We start from the raw sequence: 27,184 nt of genomic DNA, 5'->3' as shown, positions 1-27,184 counted from the left end.
AATAGATTAAAACTTAGTGAGGACAATTTTGATTTACCCTCTGCAAAATGAAGATTGGAATAGTTTACTGGAATTCTATAGCCTACTAACAATAAATTTAAATATAACATACATATCATCAAGGCGTGAAACTCTCGAGGGTACTTCATCTACTCATAAATTTGAGATATTATGGTGGCAATGGAATATTTACTAACACTTCTTCAACGTGTTTTGGGGACATGCTTCATTCAGCTGGCTTAGATGTGTTACTGCTACAAGAAAAGGCAACCAGAATTATCAACTTCTCAGTCCGCCTCAAACACTGTAAGCTATGTCATTATTTATGAGAAAATGGAAAATTCTGACAATATCAGCCAGTATATACATTGCTCGTTAATATATTAAGCTATGTAAAAGTCGACATGATAGCCTGAATAGAAGTGTTCAAGGCTACAATACTGTTGTCTTATAGACAGAACAATAGGCCTAGACCTATTATTATTATTACCAAATTATATTATTATCAAATAAAATATTTTTATTGGGCTATTTGGATGTAAGTTGAGTAGATAAAAAATCAACTGCACTATTTCTCAAGATGAAAACACATTAAGAAAATTAGATAAGACTAGAATCATGAAAGGCCCTAATAAATAAAAAAAACAATTAGGCTACAATAATTGAGAATTCATTCATTTTTCAAGAAAATAATTGAATTAGACCTATGATTATGCACTGGAGGACGACAGCCGGTTTCTCTTCACTAAAACAAAATCTGATAGCCTGATCATATTATAAGAAAGCCCAAGTTCATACTTCAAGATCTTAATTTAATTAAACCTAAGAAAACTTTGAAGGACGACAGACGGTTTGCCTCTGCACTAAAGCAGAATCTGATAGCCCAACCATAATAAGAAAAGCCAAAGAATCCAAGACTCTGGAACGAACCTTTAAAAACCAATGTGTGGACCAGCCAAAGGGTAGGCCTAATATACAATTATACACCATGATAATAATACTTTACTTAACATTTTTAGAGATTGTCAACTCTCAAAAAACAAACTTAGCTCACACCAATAAAAAAAAAATGTTGAATTAGTCTATGCTTAAACTCAATTGTTTATTGAGGATAAATCACCCACCGATTGCACTTTTGCTGAGTGATGTATAAATAGCCCTATATAAGTTTATCAGTCAAATACACTTCAGTCAGTTCGAAATGTTACATGTTTTCCATACCTAATACTAACAGCTGAACCAAATATCCAAATCGAAAACTTTTTATTCCTTAGACAAATACTCTTAATTGTCAATCACTGTTATTGGCTACACGGAATTGGTACAGAAAGCAATCAAGCAAATTATATTTCTAAAAATTCGTTTGCTGAGTACAACTTTAACCGGGTCATCTTAGTTGATTGCTTAGATGAGTAGGTTGGGTGTCAATCTCAAATAGTCAACACACAAATTATATAAAGAAAACAATTCTAAATAACTGAAAGCAAATTGCTACTCATGTAAGAACGAAAAGGTGAGTCATAAACAGATTGATTAATTTATGTCGTACCTGTCTGGTATCGTAAGTATCCGTTCTCTCGCCGTCATGGGGAGTTCCTGTTCGCCTGCTGTCCCCACGATCCATCACAATATTTTGAGAATCTTCATCAACAGACTTCCTTTGGCACGTTTGATTGTTAAATAACCGTGAAATAGCACACCACATTCACTAAACTTGAATCTCTTGTCATCTCAGCAAAATCAGCCCACACACACTTGTCAAACACAACAAACAAATGATTCAATGCACCTATACAAGTTTAAAACATGCAATTATTCCCTTACAGAATCAATTATTTTTAATAGTATTTTTCAGGTTAAAGTTCTAATTGACAACAAAACAATTAAAAATTTAATAAACTTCAATATAAGTTTCACATGCACTCAACCATTTTGGATGTTGGATCTGTCTGTCGTATTCAGAAACAGAACCACAGAACACCTGAATCGAACCGATCTCTGGGGGTTTGGTGCAACATAACAAAACGGATTATTCTATTATTAAATTCAACTTCATAGTCTAAAAAACTATTTTATCAGAAACAATTCATTTTTATTCTGTAATCACTTTCTATAAATCATAGTTTAAATAAAATAGTTTTATAAAAATTGAATTTTCAACTGTTATTTCAACACTTTCATCAATTTATAATTTATCTTATTGTTTCAAATATTTATATTCATTATAATCATCGCATAAAGCTATGACTGCAAAAATTTTAAATAGTCGAAAAGGTAGAAGACATAATATCTATTAGTTTATATAGGTTGGTACTCTCGGTAAACCTTTATTAGCGGCAAATTCAAACATCAAATCTCAAAAGAACTTTTTACTCTAATACAAAAAATGAACAAAGCTAGATTAAAATTGTATGTAATAACACGGTTGAATACACTTCTATCAAATTTAACTACGATTAGATGACGTCATATGATCTTACTTGTTCATTGATTCCATGATTTAATTCGATAACGGTAGACGATTAGTTATGGCTGTAGAAACAAAATGTAATAAGATACGTTATCTGCTATTTTATCCATAGTTCTTGTTTGAACAAAGCACTGGCTTTTAAAATTGAATGAAGCAATTAAGTTAGTTACTGTAATAAATGCGGTTTTTGTCGGAGCAATAAGTACGGTATTCAGAGTACTGTAAGGACAATGTCATGAAGAATGGGGGTGTGTTCTAGAACACTACCTATGAACACAGAGCTACCGAGCTCCAACACTACCTACCTCTGATTACAGAGGTAGTGGCTCTAATCGATAAGCTTTCTATGAAGAAACAAATCTTTGTGTTTGTAATACAGTAATTTATACATCCAATATTTTCTCGAAAATTAATCGCAATTTGAACATTATATATATGAGTGATTATTTGGAGTTACAGTAGGTACCGTAGCCTAAGAAGAGGACACGCCAATTACTTCTATTCTATATTTATGGAAGGAATGCTTTACGGCTTATTTATGATAAATGGAACTTGTTTAAACTTGTCTTACCGTATTTATAAATCTACTGTACTTCAAAATACTGTAGGGAAATTAGTTTCTACTTTCAAATGTGGTAGTACGGTACTTTTTTACTTCCTAGGTCCTCCCGACGGTCTTGTGTCCGTGGAGTCGTCATAGTTGTCCCGGGTTAGTCCAGGTGTGTAGCAGTGTGTTCCCCAACATACTCTGCTACTGAGTAATAGGGTCTTGTCAGCAGGTACATCTTCAGTGTTCTTGGGAATGTCCCAGTATTGACCATTGATTTTACATGCAGCGGGAGCAGATTGAAGAAGAAAGCCCCAGTGTAGGCTGGTGATTTTGCAGTCTTAGTGAGTCTGTGTTGGGGAAGATCAATATTATTCCTGGTTCGGGTGCTGTAGGTGTGTTGTCCGCATCTCAGCCTGGGGTTTGTTTTCACCACCGCTAGTACTGTTTCCATGATATATAGTGAGATCACTGTCAGGATATTATACTGCACAAAGAAGCCCTTACAGTGATCCAACATATTTCTTCTCAGTATAGTGCGTATAGCTCTCTTCTGTATACACAGTACTCTGTTGAGGTTTGCTATTGTTGCCGATCCCCATGCAACAATGCCGTATTTGAGATGAGATGAAAATGGGGCATGGTAGGATGTAAATGCTGTCTTCTCATCTGTTATATTGCGTATTCTGCGGATCACATACACTGCTGAAGATAGTTTTTTACACAGGTGATCTATGTGGTTTTGCCAGGTGAGATTTTTGTCCACTAGAATTCCGAGGAATTTTGTATTGTCGGCCTCCATTATTTCTCCATTCAGGGGTTCATGTTGTTGATTTCTATTTGTGAATGTAATACAGACTGTTTTTGTAGTGTTGATGGTAAGGTTTAATTTATTGCAGATTCCTTTAATTTCATTGAATGTAGAATCGATTACTTCATTTTTAGACATTTCCTTGCTAGTGGGCATAAGTATTGTTGTGTCATCTGCAAACAAAATGCATTTTTTATCAGGTTGTAATTCCTTAGAAAAGTCGTTTATATAAATGAGGAATAGCAGGGGGCCCAGTATCGATCCCTGTGGTACGCCCTTAGTGACTGCTTGTATGGATGATCTATAGTTGATTACATTGCTATTGATTTTATGTTCTACTTCAACATATTGTTGCCGGTTTGTGAGGTAGTTTTCTAGCCAGGCAAGTGCATTTCCTACAATTTTTAGTTTTTTGAGCTTGCTTTTTAGTATCTTGAAGTCTATTGTAGTATCAAATGCCTTTTGTAGATCAATAAAGAGTCCACAGGGGGTTTTATGTTCTTCCCACATTTTTGTAATCTCATTGTGTAAATTTGATATTGCAGTCATTGTGCCGAGGTTCTTTCTGAATCCATGCTGCTGTTTCACAAGTAAATTGTTGTCTTCAAGATGGGATATTATTTGATTATAGGCTGCTCTTTCGATTATTTTTGATGGTGTAGGCAGATTAGCAATCGGTCTGTAATTCCTGGGATCAGTTTTGTCACCTTTTTTCAGTTTAGGATAAATCTTTGCCACTTTCATGTATGATGGAAATTTTGCTTGTTTTATAGATGAGTTAGCAATGTCAAGAAGTGGCTTTTTCAACTCGTCCTTGCAATACTTCATTATTTTTCCTGTAATCTCATCATATCCAGCTGAGTTACTTGGTTTTAGGTTGTCAAGAAGGCAGTCAATGTCTGATTCTGAAATTGTGGAGAAATCACTGAATAATGGAGCATCAAGCATCTCATCCTCACTATCTAATGCGTGCATATTTGACTTTGGTGGCGGTTGTGTGAATAAAGAATTGAAGATATCACTAATATGCTTGGGGTTTACTATTTTTCCTTTTTCCCAGTTCAGCACTAGGTTGTCCTGTACTCCTAGCTTGTTTTTGTTTCTTTCATTATTGATAATCTTCCAGAGAATTTTTGGTTTATTATTAGTCTTTTCAATTCTACTTCTTATCTGCTGCACTTTCTTCTCTCTCACTTCAGTGTCATAGGCCTTCTTTAAAGTAGAGCATTTTTCTTTATCTTCCAGAGAGCCTGTTGCCAAGTACTGGTTATTTGCTTGGAGTAGTTTGTGTCTCAATGTCAATGTGTTATTGTCCCAAAAGATATTTTTTTCGGATGTAGTAATTTTTTTTAATTCTCGAGGCACTATCCATACTTATCCGCATTATCTTCAGAAAGTTATTATATTTGTCATCTACTTGTGGAGAGTTTGTCACCCTTGTCCAGTCAGCTTGCTGAAGCAATGTCTTTAGTTGATTTAGATTTTCTGTGGAGAAGTTTCGGGTGTGTTTATATATAGCATTTTCATATTCCACCGTACTAGTTACTTTGCAGATGACAGTGTGATGGTCGGAAATTTGGTTTGGGTATGCTTTAGTTTCTATTGTTTTTGTGTCCATATTGTGATAACATCCGTCAATGCTAGTGGTTGAGTTTTGAGTGATTCTTGTAGCAGGCATCCTGTAGATTTGGCAGCCATGCTGTGTCAAGATATTTTCTAGGTCCTTACAGATTTGGCTCTCTGGTTTTAGAGTGTCTATGTTGGTGTCTCCAAGGACAACAATCTTGAAGCGCTTTCCAGAGTATTTTTGAAGTAGACTTCCAAGTCTGGATAGGAATTCATCTTCTGTTCTGGGGTATGGAGATCTATAGGTGCCAATAATGATTAGGTTCATCTGCCTCATCCGTACTTTCACCACTACTGTTTCAAAAAGCTGTTCTGCAGGTGCATGTGAGTGGTCTAAGTTTACTTTCTCCATGTTCAGTTGAAGGTTGCTTCTTTTATACATGGCAATGCCGCCCCAGAGAAGAGTTTTACGACAATAGTTTGCTATAAGAGTGTAGCCAGCAATATTGGTGTGTAGTAGGTCCTCCTCTCTGAGTCCATGCTCCGAAAGAACACCGATATCAGGGGTGTACAGACTCAGATCCATGCTCAACCTCTCCAGTTTTGATTGCAATCCCCTTTGTAGATTCAAGTGGTAGATGGTGAGTGACTTATTTTTCCTATTGCAAGTCTGTTTGAAGGATTGTTGATTTTTTCTGTGTTCCTTGGTATGTGGAGTGTGGTTCAATGCTGTTTGTGGCTACAATGAATCACGCCGGACTGCCATACTGTAGCTGGGTCTAGCCTGGAAGTTTTCTTTCAGTGGCATCTTTTTCGGTTCCATAACTCTTACTATACTGTCGGCCAGTACATGTGTTCCTTCTTTGTTCAAATGTGATCCATCCCAACTCAGGTGTTTCTTTTTCAGATCCTTGTATTATCTATAAAATTTATTTTAAGCTGCTCACACATGAAATTCATAGCACCATTTGTCTCATCAACAAACCGGATACCACAGTCCTCTCGGTAGTGGATAGAACCTATATACCAATCTGTGAGGGGGAATCTACGTATATTTGCTTCCAATGTAAGCCAGAGCGGCCTCATTACATGATTTGGCGTTCTGGCTGATGGTACATTGTTTGATCCTACATTTATTATTACTTTTTTAGGCATTTTTTCTTGTTTTGCTAGATATTTACTCACATCCTGGATTCTTCCTGATGGTATAATTTTTATATTCGGACATTGTTTCATCTTTCCAACCATAACCTCACCGACACCTCTTAGACTCGAATCACCAATAATCAGATGGTCAGGTTCCTCTCTTCTTTGTTGGCTCTCTGCTTCTCCAATAATAAGTACACTGCTGCTCTCATCTGTGTGTGGTTTTGGTGCGCCTCCAACAGCTTCTGTGGTTGATTGTTGGATCTGGGCTGGTAGGTTGGCTTCATCACCCATACGGGCGCTCTCCTTGGCTAAAGGTGCACCACGCTCAGACTCACCGACGAGGACTGATGCAGCATTTTCGGCCTTTCTTCTAATAGGGCAGCAAGGCTCCGGGTGGATACCCTCTGAAAATTCTCGAATTATATTCTCCATACTACATATTACCTCTGTTTTCCTTGCCACTATCTCCGATAATCTGTCATTATTCACTTTTAACATTTTAATTTCGTTTTTTAGGTCTTCTATGTCCTCATGTAAAAATTTGATAATAGTATCATAGTTATTTGTTTTGTTTCTGGTAGTAACATTACTGTGTGTTACGCTATTTGTGTCAGATTTTGATAAATCATTGTCAGTTTTGTTAAATAATGTAGAGATATGAGTGGCTTCACTATTAATGTGGGACTTACATTCTTCGCACATCCATATCAGGTCTGTGCCTGTTCCGTCTCTCATTGCATCATAATGATTGTCAGAAATATTTACACATTTTATGTGATACCACTTACTATCATTGCAATCACAAGTCACTGCGCGATCATTAACCTTAACTATTTGCTGGCAAACATTGCACAAACACTCATTCTGTTTTTCCTGATATACGGGAGCCTTTGAAGTTTTTTTTCCCATTATAATAATGTCAAGAAGTGTAGCTCAAGAAGTACTCAAGGTTATGTTAATGCTGTCCTAATACAATAGATTACATAAAAGCTGTACCAAACAATAAATTACATAAAATCTCTGCACAATCAGTTTGTAAACGTAGGGATGTATCACAGTCAGAATATCACAGCAATTAAAATCACAGTTGTCGCTTCAATAATTCTAAGATGCAGATTAGAATTACTCATGAGAATCCTATTCAGCTTATCGCCATGTCAATGTACATAAAAATGAGGACAGTTCAGAATTTGAGATTTAAACGTTCATGGAAAACAAGATACTGTAGCTTCAAGCTATATTTAGGAGAAAAATTCAAATTTCTCACAAATAACAGTATAGAGTTCAGAGTAGCATAGAATTATTATAATTCAAGTGGTTTCTAACTTATTACGACAAGCTACAGTATGGCCTTTGCAATATTTTTCCTGTCAGTAGGTAGAAGAATAAGTCTTGATGTGGCGATTAAGAAACTGGCTAACGATTAAAGTTTATAACAATTGGAATCACTTTTCTATAAAAATATAAGTCGATAATATATGCAAGTTCAATAATATTTATGAAAAGTAAATACTAAATAGTACAGTATGCATGATGGAACAATCTCACCAAGTTTCAACGTTGTTTTGAGGTTACTTCGGTTCAATGTAATTTACTAATTCTCAGTGCTTTTTCTCGTAGAATTTTATTTTTAAAACATATTTATACAATGTATTGTGTCGCAAACGTGAGTATAAACTAATTTTAATCACTGTTTTTAAATAAATACACAAATACGAAGCAGAGCTCGTGATCTAAGCTGTAGACAACGTTGGCACATGCGCACTCCCCCCATTTTATTTGAAAAAAAAATTGTCAACAAGCACAATAAATAAGTCAGTTATAAACATTTATTGACAAAATTTACAAAAATAGAGTAAGGTAAAAAATTTACGTTATACATAGCTGTATACACTTTGCAATTCTCATTAAGTAGCATTAACTTAGTATTAATCTAGCTGTATACACTTTGCAATTCTCATTAAGTAGTATTAACTTAGTATTAATCTAGCATTTATCTAATGAATTATGGAAAACAAATGTCACAAATCAAAGGAGAAATAATAAAAAAAAGATGGCAATCAAGGCTATATGAATATGGTACATATTTTTCAGTAAAAATAATATATATTATAACTAAAGTAAAAAGTTAATAGGCACATTCAATATCACATATACAGTACATATTTCGGCAAGACCAAACTAATCAAATATCAATCTGCTCCACTGTGATGTAGCAGAGATCTACATTGAATATAGTGATTTATAATGATACAGTGTTATTTTGATTGATTTATTTCAATTTTTTATTTTAACAAGTGAATAAATACAAAACTGATATTCCATCGCATCCATCTAATAGTCTAGCTACAGCATAAAACAATTTTTCAACTGCAAATACATTGATATAGATCTCTATTGGTCATATCAACCATTTTGTATTTCATAACGAAGTTTTATTTGCATCAGTTGAATAAGGACTTTACATTATTCCATTCGTATAAAACCTACTATGAATAATCACAAATTGAAATTATATTGATAAAATTTATTTAATACATTGATAATATGACACCTTAAAGTTAAATATGGAATGTGAAAATTGTGAATGGTAAAATATAAATGTACAGTACTGTAATTTTGATCTCTATTTGCAAAATGTAATTATATTTAAAAAATAATCATGGGTAATTAACAACTTATAATCGTTCGTCAAATCAATATCGATATCGTACTAGCGTTTTTTAAAAGAAAAAAGCTTTTCATTAATTTCATTAAAATAATTATTTAATTTAGAGCAGCGCTCAATGAATTTAGACTCAACTGTAAAAGCACGATTGAAAACTCAATGTAAATCAGAGCGCTGTGAAGATGTTGGATGAATCTAATGTTAGGTACTGTTGTTGATAAAAATATGAACGTTATGTCTTAGTATTTGAATGTAAAATTTGATCTTAAAGGAACCAGGAGCTTTAAACGGTTTGGCAGAACTTCAAAATAAAATTAAAATTTTGTGATTATTTGAATTGTTCCCAGTATTCTTTCTGCTGTATTCGTAGCTGCCAATATCACCATTTCTTAAGATTAATTAAATTCAGTTTTTTATGACAATGAATTATCAATGTTATCTAAGGAAATGAATGAAGTGAAACAATACTGGAGATAGCCGGTTAACACTCTTAGCTGACGATGGTATTCTATTACAATATAATATAATTTATATTGAAAAAATATTAATTATATTGAATTAATATATTGAGACAATGAATAGATTATTTTTATTCGTTTGTGGATCCTAAATAACGTATTAGCTTCCTAAAAACATCCATTCTCAATAAAAAGCTGAATTATTTAAAAAATCATTGACAACGAATGGAAAATGTGAATCCCAATTTCTATTTGAGCATAAGTCAACAGTTGCGTGGCTGTACGAGTCACATTTTGAAAACTAAAACATGTTCTACAATAAAATTGGAATTGACAATATTTAACAACGTCTTCATTCATTATGGAAATCCAGACCATCATTAGAAAATTATTTCTTAACCTTCTTAGGGTATGATTACATTGGATGTGTATATGTGCAAGTGCACGCGTGGTCATGTATGACCAAGCGCGCAGATGAAGAGACAAAATCTGGAAAGAGCATGAGTACACTCACACTGAACGCGTGCACTTGCTGGTTGCGTTCAGTGTGAGCAGCTACAGACAAGTCAGAACATGTTTCAATGGCTCTTTCCAGATTTTATTTCTCGACTCATGCATGATCTGAGGTGCACTTGAAAATACACGCATCCAATGGGATCATCAATCATATCCTCAATCTTCTTTAATCACGTTTTCATTCATTCTAGAGTTCAACAATATCATTAGAGATTCTATAAATGAGTTCTACAGTATCATTATTTCAGCTCATGTCATACATGACATTGAACAATCTAATTTTGTCATAAAATCACTTCACTAATATGGGCTACTTTATACAAATTAATAAAAACAATATAAAATTGTAGTACCCTTTTATTAAAACATTTTAAAAACTTTACAACACTTTAACGACTAGTTTCGACCTACTTTGGCCATTCAAGTTAAAATGTTAAATTCAACATTTACATTTTAACTTGAAAATGGCCAAAGTAGATAGAAACTAGTCGTTAAAATGTTTTTAAGTTTCTAAAATGTTTTAATAAAAGGGTACTACAAGTTTTATATGGTTTTTAATTTTGTCATGTATGACACTTACTAAAACAGAGAGTTACTAACTCACTGGAGTTCAATAATATCATTTGAGATTCTATAAATACGTCCTACATTATAATTATTTCAGCTAACTAAAACAGCAGTAATATCTCACTCGTCATAAAGTTAAATACAGTACACTGATTCACAAAATGAATAGACTCGGTTGAAATAGCCGTGTCAATAATAATAGATCAATAATATCGGTGGAATATTAGACGAGTGTCAATGGCAACCACAGCTTTTGACGACCATGTTTTTGTACTTTTTGAGGATGACGTTGGTTTCGTCGACAAAGTAGAGCACGGATATGGGTGTGAGCTTGGTGGGCGCACAGCATGGCTTGGGTACATGGATGGGGTTCATGAGGTGGACGAGAGTCTGCACAATGGCATGGTTGGTGGCGTTCATGTGTGCGTTAAGCGGGAAGTTGCACTCACCGCTGCAGTAGTATGCGCTGTATCCGTCTGGCGCTATTATCCAGTTCTGTAACACCATAAACATTCGTCAATCTATCTATATAAAAGCGAAATGGCACTCACTCACTGACTGACTGACTCACTCACTCGCAGAACTAAAAATCTACCGGACCAAAAACGTTCAAATTTTGTAGGTATGTTCAGTTGGTCCTTTAGAGGCGCACTAAGAATGGATTTGAAAAAATGTCCAAATATACGCTCAAAATCTGCGTTTTTCCAACGGTTTTTAGCGTTTTCTCAGCTTTATCGAGAACAAATGAACAGAAAATGTTCAAATTTAGTACAGAAGCTCAGCTAGGGTGTAATAATGTTGTATTAGAAGGAATTTGCAATAAGGTCAAAGATACGCCCATAATTAGCGTTTTTTGCTTTTTCTCAGATTTATCGAGAACAAATGAACAGAAATTGTTGAAATTTAGTACAGAAGCTAAGCTAGGGTGTAATAATGTTTTGTTAGAAGGAATTTGAAATAATGCCAAAGCGAGCGAGCGAAGCGAGCCCGCAGATCTCATTTTTGGACGATCCAGTCGAGGGTCCAGGGGGCGGAGCCCCCTGGCTAGACGGATATAGCGAGCGGAGCGAGCCTGACGGCTAGTTATGAAATAAAATACGCTTGAAAATGAGACCAGTGTGGTCACGAAACCATGTCCTGTACCAAATAAAACTGTAGAATTTGACCATATATGTGTGTTTTTATTTCATTATGGACCGGTTCTACAACATCGACAGTGACTCAGTCGAACTTTTATTCGTCAATTATTATTTTTCACTATTATTTATTGTAACTATAATAAATGTTTTATTGCCAAAAAACTACAACATACAAAACAATAATATTTTTAACAATATTTTTGGCGTGACGAGATGCCTTCCGCTCCAGCCACGAGTTTTCTGGATTTTTAATAATATGAGAAAACTATTGCAAATTTACTGCAATTGGCCTACGGGAATCAAGAATTGTTGAAAAAAGGCAAGGGGAATAAAGGTCAATATATAAAATTTCAGAGTGATCCAAAAGTAGGACCACTCTAATGATAAGATTTTTGGATGAATTCAAAAATCTTTAAATACAGTAATTTATTAGTTGCTATACATTTTACAAGTTTATGTTGATAAACTAGTCATGTCAGCAAACTGAATATAACATTTTTTGAATACAGTACTGTATCATATTTTTTGTTATACATTTTAAACTAAAAATGTTAAATGTTTAAAAATGGAGATAAACTAAAAATGTCAGCATACTGAAAGTAACTGCAAATTCGGTTTTCAGTTGAAACACTTGGTAATCTTATAACACTCACGCTAAATTTATCCTTGATATGCGTAATTAAAGAATCAAATTCTTAGAACGATGAAACAAACGACAATTAGTTGTAATAAAGTATTTTAATAGGGCTACTTGAATGTTTAATTATAGAGAATTACTAGTACCTATACAATTCATTTTGACACTTGAGAATAACATGAATGTGTCGAAACTAGTCGCGTTAAATTTACAATTATTACAAGGGTACTAGTGATTCTCTATAATTAGACAATAAGTTGATTTGTTTGGAAATGCAGCATCTTGGAAAATGGGTCAGAGAATAGTAGGATGGATTTATTATTCTATCAAACCAAAGTCTGGAATAGTACTTACTTGCCATTCAAGATCTCTGAAACTCACAAAAAGGGTTTGTATTTGACAGCTCCTAGATGACGTCCACGAATGCGTAGTAGAATCTGTAAAATCAAGAATAATTGAGAGACTAACATAAAGAATAGATAGTTAGAATAATAGTAAATGATAGAAAGTTAATATAACTATATTTCAAAGTATGGATAGAATTTGAGAAAACTAAGCAACAGAAGAAAAAAAATCTATTGAAGAGTTACTGATCGAATCTACGTTAAAATTATAATGTTAAAACTATTACCGTAAGAATTCATCCCTTTTAATTGAAATTCAAGGAGCCTAGAGTGTCACTGACAATGTATTCATGAATAAAGTAGAACCTCGCTAATAGCTAAGATGCGGTTAGATGACGGAACCTTCATTTTGACCTTTTTTATATTTTTCACACAGTAATATTTCACTTTTTTTTTGGTACAAATCGCATGTAATTTGGTCTCTAGTATAACGTTCACAGTGACTGTCACTACTGTACAAATCTTCCAATTATTAAAAAGCATCATATAAAACATCAAGTGCCGGTTGCACAAAAGCCGGTTAAATTTTAATCGTGATTAATTCCACGAGAACCAATCAGAGAAGCCGTTTTATCAAAAAGGCAATCTCTTATTGGTTCTCGTGAAATTCATTTATTTATTCATTTATACATTGATACATACAATATCATTCTCAATTATAAATGAGAATTCACGGTTAAAATTTAACTGGCTTTTGTGCAACCGGGCCTAAGTATTTATGTTTTTAATAACTTTTGAAAAAGTAGCCCATACAAAGTGGAGTGATTTCAAGGCTTCTATAGTATAAATATAAATATTGCCTGGTTGTTGTCATTAGTATTGAAAACTCGATAAAGCTTGTAAAATGGATAAAAATCAAAACTACAATATAATTACCCATGAATGGATTTTTGTTGTAGCTCATTTCAGAGTTCTCGTTTTTCCTCTTGCGTTTGGGAGCCTCCCTCGTGCGGCGTACCCTCTGTCCGCCACTCGACTTCAGGAACACAACCATGAATGGCTGCTTCTCTTCCTCCCCCTCCATGCTCTCCGAAACCAGTCCCAGTTCTTCAGGTCGCATTTCATGGGCTGCAATTCAAAATAACACATAAGAATTTATCAACCACCATACAGTTTCATCTCAGATCAAAAAGTACCTACTATACTTAAAACATCAGGTCCCACAACTAGAGTACTGTAGCCTAATTGAGTCATAGACATCCAATAATTTTACGTCATAGTTATGTCTAATAATTTTACGTCATAGTTATGTCTTATTATCATGATAATATATGATGGGTCGCCGCCAACCTGTCTCCCTGACAACTAAGCTCCTCGGAATTATGAGCAGTAGGCCTACATTTAGGCTAGGGCCACACGAGCGCACAAAGTGCGTCCGTTGCAACTTACTTTTTGTCGGCCGTCGCCAATGACACCACACGAGTGTCGAGTGTGGTGCGTCAACGTCAGTTGGCTTTACGCAATGGAACCAGACGAAGCAATAACTTTTGCATGTCTCGACATGCGTTGTAGCATTTCTGCGCAGTTCAAAATCACCGTCCGTTACGACTTCCGTTACTTGGTACGCACGTACCTCGTGTGTTGTCACCAATTCACTTCTATATATTTCTACAACGGACGTCAAAAAGTAGCCTTAGGCTAGGGCCAAAATATAATAAACAAAATATAATTCTAAGGATATGGTTGGAAAGAGGGAAAAGTTTTCCAATAAGATTCATTCAATTTCTTCCTTTGTTTGACGTTTTTGAACTTTTTCTGAGCGCTCAAAGGTGAAAATGTTTATTTGTCAAGTTCAAAGGTAAATTTTCAAACAGTTTGGACGCTCATAAAAAGTTCAAAAACGTCAAAGGAAATTATTGTATGAATCTTATTGTAAATTTCTTCCGCTTTCCAACCACATCCTTGGAATTGGATTTTGACTGATAGTTTTCTAGTTATTGACGTTTTTAAAAAATATCGAAAAATCTAGAAAACTAAAATTCAATGTACGAAAATTTCACTGAATATTTTTGTTGCAAATTTTTATGTTGACTCTATGGTCCTCGGCTGTTACACTTTTCATGGGGCACCCTGTATAAATCATAATTATAACGTGAACATAGTGAGTGTCTATGACGTGTATATTCTATTCGTAGGGCCCAATGTTATATGCTAAACTCCCTAAAAATAATGATAGTTATTTATTTATTTAGCGTATGGCAGTATACACAACACATTTATGATCACAAAATTCGAAAAAAAAGAAAACAATAGAAAATTCATATATAAAACGAATGGAAATATCTTAGTCACTTTTGACCTGGAAATTAGAGGCATGCTTCCAGGATATTTAAGTAGGCTATTGATGCTGGTTTAGCCACCAGGAAATCTTCATGTGCACCCGTGTATACTGATCTGGGACACTCCTCCACTATGTGTCTCACAGTCTGGACTGCTCCACACTCACAGAAAGGGGAGTCAGCCTTCCCCCACTTATGCATCAGATAGGCACATCTACCATGATGAGTTCGTACCCTATTCAATGCCGACCATGTTTTACGAGGCAAATCGAAGCCTGGTGGCCTTTTGGCTACAAATGGGATGTCAATGTTCTGCTTTGCTGACCACGCTTGTTGCCAGGCCTCAGTTAAACGGAAACCTGAATCTAAGGCTGTAATTGCCGTCCTAACCGGTGGCTTACGAGATTGCAGACGGCTCTGATTGGCATCTTGTATATCCTCATGTATTGGCAGGCTTCGATTTTCCTGTATCTTCTTGTACTCTCTAGTGAGGGCATTCATAGTTTTTTTATGATAGTTATAATACAGCTATAAAGTTATAATAGCAAGGTGACACTCAGTCGTGTACGGCAACGACAGGATGTCACCTAAAGGTGCATTTTCGTTTGTGCCTAAACTTCCGCAGTCGATGGCGACAAGCATTGTTGACATTCATATTGTCCAATTTTCAAGTTTGCTAAAACAGCTGATCAAATAACTTTTCATTATTTGTGTTTATTATTCAAGAATCAAAACATTTCTAATATTATCAACATATTGCGATTTAAAAGTATAAAAATTATAAACTTAACCTCCCCCATTAAAACATGATTGAACATAATCTTTTATGTTATTTAAACAAATTGAGATCTACCCAATCTGAAATCTTCACTCTGTCGTGGTCGCATTTATGCAAAACGAAACCCCAGCTTAAGATTCCAGTAGGTGACATGTATACGGGGTGACCAGATGACGTTCGCACACGAGTTGACACTTAAGATTCCAGTAATTTGATATCATAACCTCAACCTTTGGACAACATTAACTTTTTATCAAAATTTTTGGAGAGAAACAGTACAGGCTCAGCATAGTTTTTCCTTCTATGTCATAATTGACCGAACGAAGTGAGGTCTAAGATTCAAGTCGACGGTTTGGCATTTCTCTTAATGTTTAAATGTTTATATATTTATATGTTGCGCATTTACGGCGAAACGCGGCAATAGATTTTCATGAAATTTGACAGGTATGTTCCTTTTAAAATTGCGCGTCGACGTATATACAAGGTTTTTTTTTGGAAATTTTGCATTTCAAGGATAATATAAAAGGAAAAAGAAGCCTCCATCATACGCCAATATTAGAGTAAAAATCAGACTATAGAATTATTCATCATAAATCTGCTGACAAGTGATTACACAGATGTGTGGAGAAGCCAGTCTATTACTGTATATTTTGTATAAGTTTCAATCAAAGACTTTAAAGAGGTATGCATCTTTAAGCTGGGTTTACACCAAAGTTATTAACAAAATGGTTATAACTTAATCCTTATAGATTCTATTAGATTGAACGGAAGTTGACAAACACATATGTTCATCATGACGTGTATGATAAGTTATGTTCAATCTAATATAATCTAAAAGGATTGAGTTATTAACATTTTTTTAATAAATTTGGTCTAATCGCAGCTTTAAGGTCTTTGGTTTCAATATTTTGTTTTGCAGTCATGGTATTATTATGCGTGTCCATCAGTATCAATATTCTCACATTCGAAAAAACTAATTTAATAGGTGAATAGAAATAAACAAATGAACTAAATAATGCTGGAGAAATTATAATATTTTTGATTCTAAAAAAATAATTTTCATCAGATAGAAAGATCATCACGGAACTGGATGAATTATATCATATGGAATACAAATTCAAACGTGAACTGAGTTTGTTAACATTTAAAACAGTTGACATCTGGTACTTGTGGATATACTCTATAGGAGTGGCCGTAGTCGAGTGGATCAGATGCTGGCTTTATGATTCAGAGGCCCAGGTTCAAATCCCGGCCCGGGCAAGATATTTATCTCGGGCCACTCCCGTGTTTCGGATGGACACGTTAAATCGTCGGTCCCGGCTGCCTAAAAAGCAGTCGTTAGGTCATGTCAGAGGCCCTGAAATTAATCAGTTGCGACCTGAAAACTCTGACACCAGACCTGAGCCAGCCAGGTCACTCGATATTATTATTATTATTATTATGTGGATGAGAATACTGCGTGAGGTCTACTGTTCACAGAACTACTAGTTATATTATGATTGTAATATTTTGTACAATAAATGAATGAATGAATGAAAAGTAGGTGACATGCTGACGGGGTGACCAGTTGACAGTAGCGATATATTTTCACTGGGGGAAATTATAAAAAATTTTCGCCTGTGCTCAAAATGTCGAGGTGGCAAGAAGACGTGTGGACACCCTGTTGCGTAATACTTGTAAGATGAATTTTCTGATGCTCTTTCAATGATATCCAGTTTAATCCTCAGAAAAAAATAAACGTGATGTGACTTACATAATCTGTCGGCGGCATGGACAGATAAATAAAGTCCATGATTAGAATCGGGAAACGCCACCCATGAACTGATCACTCCAGTGGTATTAAATATCAACCACCCCTCCTCAGATCCAGTCGTATTTGTTGAGTCAATAACTTGGAGTTCTTTGTGGCTGGAAAAAAATAATTGGAATTCAATGTAAATTATCACAAACATATTTTTAAATATTCCTGACACATGATGAGAATAATTATTGACCGAAGCGAAGCTGAGGTCTTAGTTTCGACTCGATCGGCTTTTGTCTGTTTGTTTGTTTGTACCGCAGTTACAGACGCAGTTATTGTCCGATTTGGATAAGATTTGGTATAGGCCTACAAGTTCTTCGAAACAAGGCGCAGAAACGTATGTGTAAAGATTTTTGATAAGACCTCCGGTTTTAATATAAATTGAATATAAATTGTGCCGCTCTAAAATGTGCTGTATTGAATGAATGGTATTGTTGGAATGCTATCGATAGAAGACAAGAGTTGTCAGCGGTAAACCTTGAAACGTCTGAGCCGCTCCAAATCATACTGTATTTATTAATTGAAGAACACTTCTCACTTGATTGCACCATTTCTTCCCTTTTAAACACGATATTTCCCTGTTTCCTAGATGAATAGTTTCTAGACCTACCGAACCGGCCGGAGACATCACAGCTTAGTTGCTTAGTTGCCGGAGACATCACAGCTTAGTTGCCTAATTGCCTTAGGTGCCTCTTGTTTTCGCTATAGTATGAGATCGGAAACCGACTTGTGAGCATAAACATTCTGCATAGGCATAACAAGCCGCCATAACATTGAATCCACTTTTCATGAAAAACATTATTAGCAACCTCCTGTCATTGTCACCAACAAACCCATCTTATTTAGAATAATTTTCCGTCTCACTATCGTCTGTGAGACGATTCATCGCCTAAATTGCCTACTGAATATTCCATTTTTCTATCAGTTGACCGATTTCTTATAATTGATTGTAAGAAAAGTTGTAATATTGTAAATATGGGGACAATATGAAGGTACCTCCTTGAGAGACATTTATAAGTCCGGTGTCCCTGGAAACAATGTCTTTAGCACTTTCAATGGAGAAAATAATAGATGACATGGATAAATATTCACAATATACTGTACTTTCTTATAATGGCCCTTCTCATTAGTTTGAAAGTTGTAGGCTATTCATGAGCGAGGACTACTGTTCGCAGAACTACTAGTAAATCTTGTCTTGATTAATAAAGTCTTGCTATTGAGGGTTTAACAAGTTTTTGAAAATAAATAAGTAGTAAGTTATCTATTCTGTCGGTATTTCATTAGAACAGGCATTAAGTTGATATTTCATACTAATAATTTATTGGTACACCTGAACAGAATAAAAAAAATTGATATTGTATTTATTACAAAAATTCTAACGAGTATAATTACAATAATGCTCATCAAAATAAATTAATCAACTACCCAGAAGAGGTTTACTACTGCAAATATTAACAACAGGGAAAATAGCTAGAAGGAATTTCTATGCGAGTTACTATATAAAAATCATTCGCTAGCCCGGGAATAGAACCCGGTACCGCCAGGAAAAGGCTTCCAGCTATCAGCTCTTATCAAAAGTCTTTCTCGTTGACTGAATAGTATTCTCCATGCTGTCAATATTTGCACTAGCAGAAGTCTACGTGGTAGTTGAAAGCAGTTTAAAATTTTGTTCAACATTATTATTTAAACTCGAACCTTATATTAAAAATATTGGAATAATTTGAGCTGTATTTTTAAATCTTATTATACTTAAAGATGGATGGATGATAGAAGAGGTTGAATCTAATTTACACTGTACTTAATTTAAATGGCAAGTAGCTCTATCAAACAATAATAAATAATCAAAACCCACTCACCCATCTATGCTTGTTAAGACTTGGTAAACGGTAACTGTGAATACTTTTTCAGGTGCAAGCGTAAAATTTGCTGTCTGGTAAAGTCTCAATTCTGCTCCGACGACAATTTCTTCAGCTGGTACTTCGGATACATTAAACCACAATCGCTTTCCTCGTTCATGTCTCACTCCAGGCACATGATGATCTAAAATAAATAAAACAGCAAGATAAATATGTGAAAATGAATTGAACAGAAGAAAAACCTTATTCATAATCATGTACAGGTACATTAGGAATAGCGTCAATATAATACAAACAAGCATAACATGAACAAAATTATAAATGGGTTCTATCGTAATATCAGTGACGGTTTTAGAAGGAGTTGAGACTTGTCCACCAAGAAATTGAATTTCAATGGTTTTTGGTTCTAATAAAAAATTATTCGTTTCCATGAGTAAATGAAACCTAGTGGTGTAGGCCATGAGTTATACCATGAGTTTCAACCCCTCGAATGATGGAAGAGTGGCTGGCGTGGTAGGGATTCAGGGGTAAGAATGTCTCTCTCACACATCCTCCCCTCTCACTCTGCATGAATACGGCCAGTGTAGAGAATGTTGGAAGTGAGGATATCGGCTGCCGAGTACAAACTGACCGAACCTTTACCCCCACCCTAAAAAATCAGAATTGAGTCCAATGCGGTGGGAGCCGAAGGTTCATGATACATCTCACCGCCTTTACTATCTATTTAGGATCCATAATTCTTGGAATGAAGGTCTGGCCGATATCTTTCACGACTCGGAAAGGGTAACTAATTGTTAAGACAATGGATAGTACCAGTAGGTTGTTTATGAAAGCATTTCCTCGTTCTTGGAACATATCTGTGCTCTCCAATTCCAACACTCGCAAGAAAGATTCTGATGGATACTCTCAAATCAACTAGTAGCATTTTTGTTGTTCTGAGCTCAGATCACTAAATCAGATCACTGCTAGTCTAGTACTCAAATCAAGTAGCCTACCTACGCAAGTAACGGCATCTCTTAATAATTTCCAGCATTTTTGTTTGTGAGCTGTTGTTTATTGCACCCTAAAAGATTCTCACCTATTTCCCACTTCACTAACGGTTTCTCTATCTGAAGTGCAAGCGATCTATCTTTCATTAGCAAAATTATGGAATATATGTATACTTACTTGCATACTTGTGATGATCCCACTGGAAGCTTTGCAGCCGTGGTCGTCGTTTGTCCGATTCAACTTGAGGTCAGACGTCCTCCCAGAACTCTTTCATGGAATAGTAGTTCTTTTCCAGCAGATATGTCTTCAAAGTTTTTCTGAAGATTGCAGGATCACTATACCTCCTTATGTCTAAGGGGAGCCTGTTAAACACCCTGCTGGCTACATTCCTCGTACTATTCAAGGCTAGTGTTGTCCGTTGTCTATCTATGTGGACGTTCCCTCTCTGCCTAGTATTGTGGTGGTGAATGCTGGAGTTTCTTTCAAAATGATCAGGATATTTCAGGATTGTTGTCGCTGACTCCAGTATGTACACATCCGTTAATGTTAACACTTGTAACTTCCTGAATATTGGTTTGCAATGTTCAATATAGTGTGCACCACTTATAATTCTGACTATTCTTTTTTGCAGTAAGAATACTCTTTCTGCTTCTGTGCAATTTCCCCAGAATATGATGCCATATGTTAAAACACTGTGGAAGCAGCCATAATAACTTTCATCAATACTTCAGTGTCCACTACTTTCTGCAGGCGACGTGCAAGGCAACACACTACGTTTAATCTTTTAGCAACATTATTAATGTGTTCTTCCCAACGTAGATTGTCAGCAATGTGTACTCCCAAGTATTTGGCATTTTCATTCAATTGCAAGTGTTGATCACCAATGCGCAAACGTGGACTAAAGTCTCTTTTCTTAACATTATGGAACTGCATCACACACGTTTTCTTTTGGTTTAGTACCAGCTTATTTTCTGTGCACCATATACTCATCTCATTCAAACCTTGTTGCGTTTTCTTAATTGCTTCAGAAGAATTCCTGTCTACTAAGAGGTGACACACATCATCTGCAAACATCCAAATCTCCCCCGCTTGTACTGAGGTTGGAAGATCATTCACAAAAAGCAGGAAAAGAACTGGACCCATATTTGAGCCTTGCGGCACTCCTATGTTAACATCCTGTTGCACTTGTGATCTTATATGTCGAATAACATTATCCTTTCCCATGTGACTCACAGTGACCAGTTGTTGTCGGTTTTCCAAGTAAGTCATATCCAATCCAAGGGTTTTCCTGTGATTCCATACTTGACAAGTTTTAGCTTCAACCTTCTGTGATTAACACAATCGAATGCCTTGGTCATATCGTAGAATATTGTGTACACCTCGTCCGTACAATCTACTTTATCGTACACTGCAGTTAATAAGGTAAAAATTGCATCTGCTGTGCTTTTTTTCTTACGGAATCCGAATTGTCTACCACTTATCAATCGGTGTTGCTCCAAATATGGAATCAATCTGTCCAGATAAGCAACTTCAAAAACTTTGGAATAGACTGATTGTACAGCTACAGGTCTATAGTTGCATACTACATCTTTTTCATTCTTTTTATATATTGGGACCAGTTTAGATGTTTTAATCGCTTCTGGAAACTTCCCTTCTTCAAATGACTTATTAATAATCAACGACAAAGGTTCAGCTATAATATGCGCTGAGGCTTTAACTAGTCTACATGGGATATTGTCAACTCCAGCACTTGGTTTATTGCACACTCTATCAATAATTTCAATCACTTCATCGGCAGAAGTTGATCTTAATTGAAATTGACGACCATCGATTTGCTCGCAAACATCCTCTATAATATCTTGATTGTGTAATTCATCACCAACAAGGCTCTTACCTCCTCATAGAAATATTTATTGAACTCTTGTGCAATCTTAATGGGATCATTAACTGGCTCATCGTCTATTTTCAACCTCATATTATTATGGATGAAAGTATCCTTTGTCAGACTGTGAACAACTCTCCATGATTCCTTGCTGATATTTCTTGACTTTATTATTTTATCTCGGTAGAATGCCCTCCTATTACCAGAAACCAATTGTGAGTGCTGTCTCTTTGCATTACAATACTCCAACTTAGCTCTCTCATCACCAACTTGCCGAGTCCTCCAATACATTTCTTTTAATTTTTCTTTTGACAATAATATGTCATTGTCAATCCAACTCATATCAAATGAGTTATTAATCTTATAGATCTTTTTTGGAAAACATATTTCAAAACAGTATCTATAATCGTTATAAAATTTATTGAACAATTCGTCACAAGACTTTTCACCATCCATGTCCATCCATTTAATCATGCCAAGTCTTCCAAAGAATTCGTCCATACCCAGTCTTGTAATTCTATTTCTCTCTATTTTCATGCATAACTTGGTATTAACATGCACATCTATATCTATGTAAAGCCATCTATGATCAGACAAGGGTGTGTCTATACAGCCGCTTTGTACTTGTTTTATGTTCTCACTTATCAGTACATAATCAATTTGTGTTGATACATTTGGAGTCACTCTAGTGTTCATTTTTATAACATTCAACAATTTGTGGGATTCCAACACATCAAAAAAACATCTTCTATATACAGAATCAATATTGCCATCGATATTCATATCTCCACATATTAAAATAGGAACATTCAAACTATCGAGTTGGTTCAACAATTGCTCCAATATTTCAATGAAATTGTAGAAATTATTATCATGCGGTGGACGGTAATTTTTTAAATTAATGTATCAATTTTTTGTCCCCACATCTATATGACATTTCCGCTCCGTTTCGAATGTTGAAATACATATTTCCTCCACATAGATTAATGGAATTTTTCACCAATTTCCACTCTAGAAATCACTCTCTACTTCCTCGAGCCACAATGACATTCTCCAACACTTTTAAACTACGGCAATGTTAAAATCCATGATCATACAGAAAGAACGACTGCTGAACACCTACTGAAATATTGAAAAATGTTCTTCCGGCAACTGGATGATGGTACCTCTTACTACTCTTGAGTAATTACCGGGACATCAAACAATAGACGTGAATAGATCTGAGAATGTGATAGGTTTGGATGAGGTATTCCCAGGTAGAACAGCAATTCAGGTAGATGGCGCGGATCCAGAACTCTGCCGTGGATTCGCGCCTGCTTCTGATTACAAATAAATAAGCGGACCATTCACTATTCGATTTCTTGTCCAAGGATGTTGGACCGGTAGTAAGACCGGAACTTTCATCACTCACGCTCCGGCTGGTTAGTCCAACCTCCTCATTCACATTAGAACTCGACTCTGACTAGGCGGCGGCTGACATTGGGAAATTAGATGAGTCAGGTCTTCAGTTTGAGCAGGAAATTCACTATCCGATATTTTGTCCAACTTGAGGTTCATTCGACAACGGACCGTGAATGGGGTGTTGTGGGCGGGTCGAATGATGGCAGAAGAGTTGTCCAACCAGAGGTTCAATCGACAAACAACGGATCATGAATGGGGTTGTTGTGGGCGGGGCGGATGCTGTCAGACGAGTCGGACAAATCTGGTGAACTGTTCACCTGACTTTTCCAAGGTCAACGTCAGCCTTGTCAGGCTCGATTTGGAACGTGAGTGGGGATGTTGGACTCTAAGCAGCCGGAGTGTGAGTGGTGAGAGCCACCACTACCATCAACGTGGTGGGCGTTTGTTAGGCTAGGTATCCTGACCGTAGCCTAGTCAGCCACTTCCTTCTTCTCGGACTCATGTATATCAAGAATCAACGAAATTTGTTGACTCGGACTGATGTACATCACCATAACACCAGGCATCGAGTGCGGTTTGACATACCCAGGGAGCGCCTCCAGAGATCTTACCCCTACAGGAGTGCAGCTCTCCTGGCTTCAACAGGCTACTTGCAGGAGTGAAGCAGTTGGATACCAGCAAGTTCAAGAGGGTTGTGACCGGTTTTTTGAAGCCAGGGCTTATTATGATGTACTGGAATTTTCAAACGATGACCTGTCTCAAATACTATCTGGCTAACTTGCCAGTAAGTCAAAGAGCAAGGCCTTATATGTTAACTAAGTAAACTTTATCTTGATAAATTAGTGTTTTTGACTTTTATTGTCACAATGACGCCATCGATCCCACAAGGGTGGGTAATGGGGTAATGGATAAAGAAGAAGGTATAAGGTAAGGTGGCCCAAATTGTCAAATAGTGAATAGTGCCTGCTTTACCCGACTCGTCCGGCAACATTCGAGCCAACATCAACAGCCCCATTTACTGTCCAACGTCAAATCCAACATTAAATTTAATATTGGACCTCAAGTTTTACAATAAATCATAAATAATGAATGGCATGCTTAAATAAGATGCAATATCTTGTAATAAAAATTAATAAGCGGATACCGATTGATCGGATTGCATGGGTTTATTGAATTATATTTATATAAGCTAAATAATAGAAGGTGCCAGAAATAACCCAAAACATAAAGATACTATTCATAGACTAGTGCCGTCTATGTAGGCCTATAAGCTTCAACTTACTAAAGAAAAATTAAGTCTAGTTTCTTGCAACTAACTATATATAAGCAAACGGCAATTATTCAGAACGCATAATTACACGTTTTGTATTAATAGCCTTAATTTATAGATTCATACCAGTAATATTGAATAGTTAGTTAAAGCTTCGTTGAATTATTTGAAGTTATAGTACTTACTTTGACTAGTAAAACTCATAATAGCATCACTCTCATCAATGGCATGTAAATCTTTTCCACTCAGGTTGAATTCACTTCTTGTAGTCCTACCACTTGGAGAGTCTAAGATAGATTTATAAATATCTAAAAGAAATTTCGGAGCTGAACTGTCCAATGTTTTTGAGTTAGCAACAGGTTTGGGTCTGGATTCTAACCCCAAAAGGTTAAGAATTTCGTACTCAACTTCTTTCTTCTCCTGCTTTGTCATTATTCTTTGCATTATTGTCTGATCTATTCCATTGTCTATATACAATCCTGACAACGAAGCATGACACAAAATTGTAAAATATGACAACCAAATTTGAAAAACAACAACGCACTTCATTTTGAAGGCAAAACGAACAAACTCGCAAGTCGCAACTCAAAACTCGCTCGAAGAAAACAGCCTCGCTCTTCAGGAAAGGCGTCACATTGCGCATGCGCATGTGTTTCGGAAATAATTGGAATAGTTTTGGTACAGTCTTCTTCAAGATTGCAACTTGTCAGCTTGTGCTTGTCACTTGTCGTTCGTTGTACAGTCCGTTCCGTACCGTAGCTGAATAGTGAATACCCTTAAACGGTGTACACACGTACGTTTGCCTCGGGTGAGCATACGTGTATGGGCTTGCATTCGCACGTGTGGACACTGTTCGCTGAGGCATGTGGGCGAACCGGAACCCTGTCGGTATTTTGGCCTGCTCAAAGGCGCCTCGGGCGAGCATTGAATGTACGTGTGGACGCGTTTTTGCCATACGGGTGAGGCAAAACGTAAACATTGAAGGCGTCATAACCTAATTCCAATGAATTAGGTTAATGAATGACAAATCAAATTGTGATCTAATAACTAATTGTAAATTGTAGGATTTTTGTGATTTTGTAGGATATGTGGATTATCAAATATTTAAATAAAACATGCATGGAGTATATAATTTTTATCATGATTAACAAACTTAGAACTGCATAATTTAAGTGAAAATAGCTTCTCTACAGGGTTCCTACAAAAAAGTATAGCTCACATATTATCTTACTGTGGCTATCAAATCATGTTGTGTTTGTTTTATGTTATCAATCAGAGTTGGTAATTGAAATTGTAATTTCCAATATGATATTATATGTTTTAGATAGCTGGGCTATCCATAGAGAGATTTATTCAAACTTTGAACTAGTATTCCTTAAAGGTAAATCTTGAAGCTGATTTCTTGGAGAATCTTGTTTTGTCATGTGTATGAGCAGAGTTAGTTTTAAATGGGCAGCAATTCAGTATTTGATTCAATTTGTGGCTAATTTCGTTAAAGGAGAATGTAAATTTTGTAGGACAGTGTTAAGTACTTTGATTAGTTCATCAAAACTTCTGGAATTATTGTAGAAATTTCCTTTTTTGAGATTCAGAATAGATATTGGAGACCAACAAATGAATCGCCTAATGCCAAGAATCTCAAAGTTAGGGCCAATCGTTCTTGTGAAGTTATTGCTTCCCTCATGATGGTATCATTTGTTTGGATAACTAGTTGAATTAGTTTCAGTATATAAGCAAAATAATGTTTTGACATCATAATAAAGTTTGAATTGACAATCTCATATCTTGTGTCATGTAGCAATTTATCTCCTTACTTAAACCTACAATCGTTTAACCCACCAACATCGTTTGTTGAGTTTTTTTTCGATTTTATTATACAAGTCATATAAATAAATGATACAGCTGCATTTTGTAATAATTATCTTCAATGATGGAATGACGCCATTGTTGTCATGTTGTGGAAAATTTACATCTATCATGTCTTCGTGTCGTCTG

General features: G+C 35.7%; 2 protein-coding genes across 2 annotated transcripts in view; both read right to left on the bottom strand.

Moving 5' to 3' along the window:
* Nucleotides 1–1,971, bottom strand: part of LOC111059557 (patronin) — a 130,996-nt gene extending 129,025 nt beyond the window's left edge. Inside the window, exon 1 of the mRNA XM_039422947.1 lies at nt 1,550–1,971. Within this exon, the coding sequence (XP_039278881.1) occupies nt 1,550–1,705 (156 nt within the window). The 5' untranslated portion in view covers nt 1,706–1,971. The remainder of the gene's footprint in view (nt 1–1,549) is intronic.
* A 6,847-nt stretch (nt 1,972–8,818) lies between these two features.
* Nucleotides 8,819–25,804, bottom strand: LOC111059482 (protein 60A). The gene is made up of 6 exons (XM_022347149.2): nt 25,375–25,804; nt 19,647–19,830; nt 17,743–17,897; nt 13,809–14,000; nt 12,883–12,965; nt 8,819–11,247 (listed from the first exon to the last, which is right to left on the bottom strand). The coding sequence occupies exons 1-6, from the start codon at nt 25,736–25,738 to the stop codon at nt 10,987–10,989; spliced, it is 1,239 nt and encodes a 412-aa protein (XP_022202841.2). The 5' UTR covers nt 25,739–25,804; the 3' UTR covers nt 8,819–10,986.
* Nucleotides 25,805–27,184: the final 1,380 nt, after the last annotated feature.

This window comes from Nilaparvata lugens, chromosome 3 (genome assembly GCF_014356525.2).
Source record: "Nilaparvata lugens isolate BPH chromosome 3, ASM1435652v1, whole genome shotgun sequence".
Taxonomy (NCBI): domain Eukaryota; kingdom Metazoa; phylum Arthropoda; class Insecta; order Hemiptera; family Delphacidae; genus Nilaparvata; species Nilaparvata lugens.
This window is presented reverse-complemented; position numbering and strand designations above follow the sequence as displayed.

Coding starts and splice junctions, on each gene's coding strand:
- LOC111059482 (XM_022347149.2), bottom strand. CDS start 25,738: ATGAAGTGCGTTGTTGTTTTTCAAATTTGGTTGTCATATTTTACAATT. Junction 19,831..25,374: donor TATGAGTTTTACTAGTCAAA/GTAAGTACTATA, acceptor TATTTATTTTAG/ATCATCATGTGCCTGGAGTG. Junction 17,898..19,646: donor GTCTTAACAAGCATAGATGG/GTGAGTGGGTTT, acceptor ATTTTTTTCCAG/CCACAAAGAACTCCAAGTTA.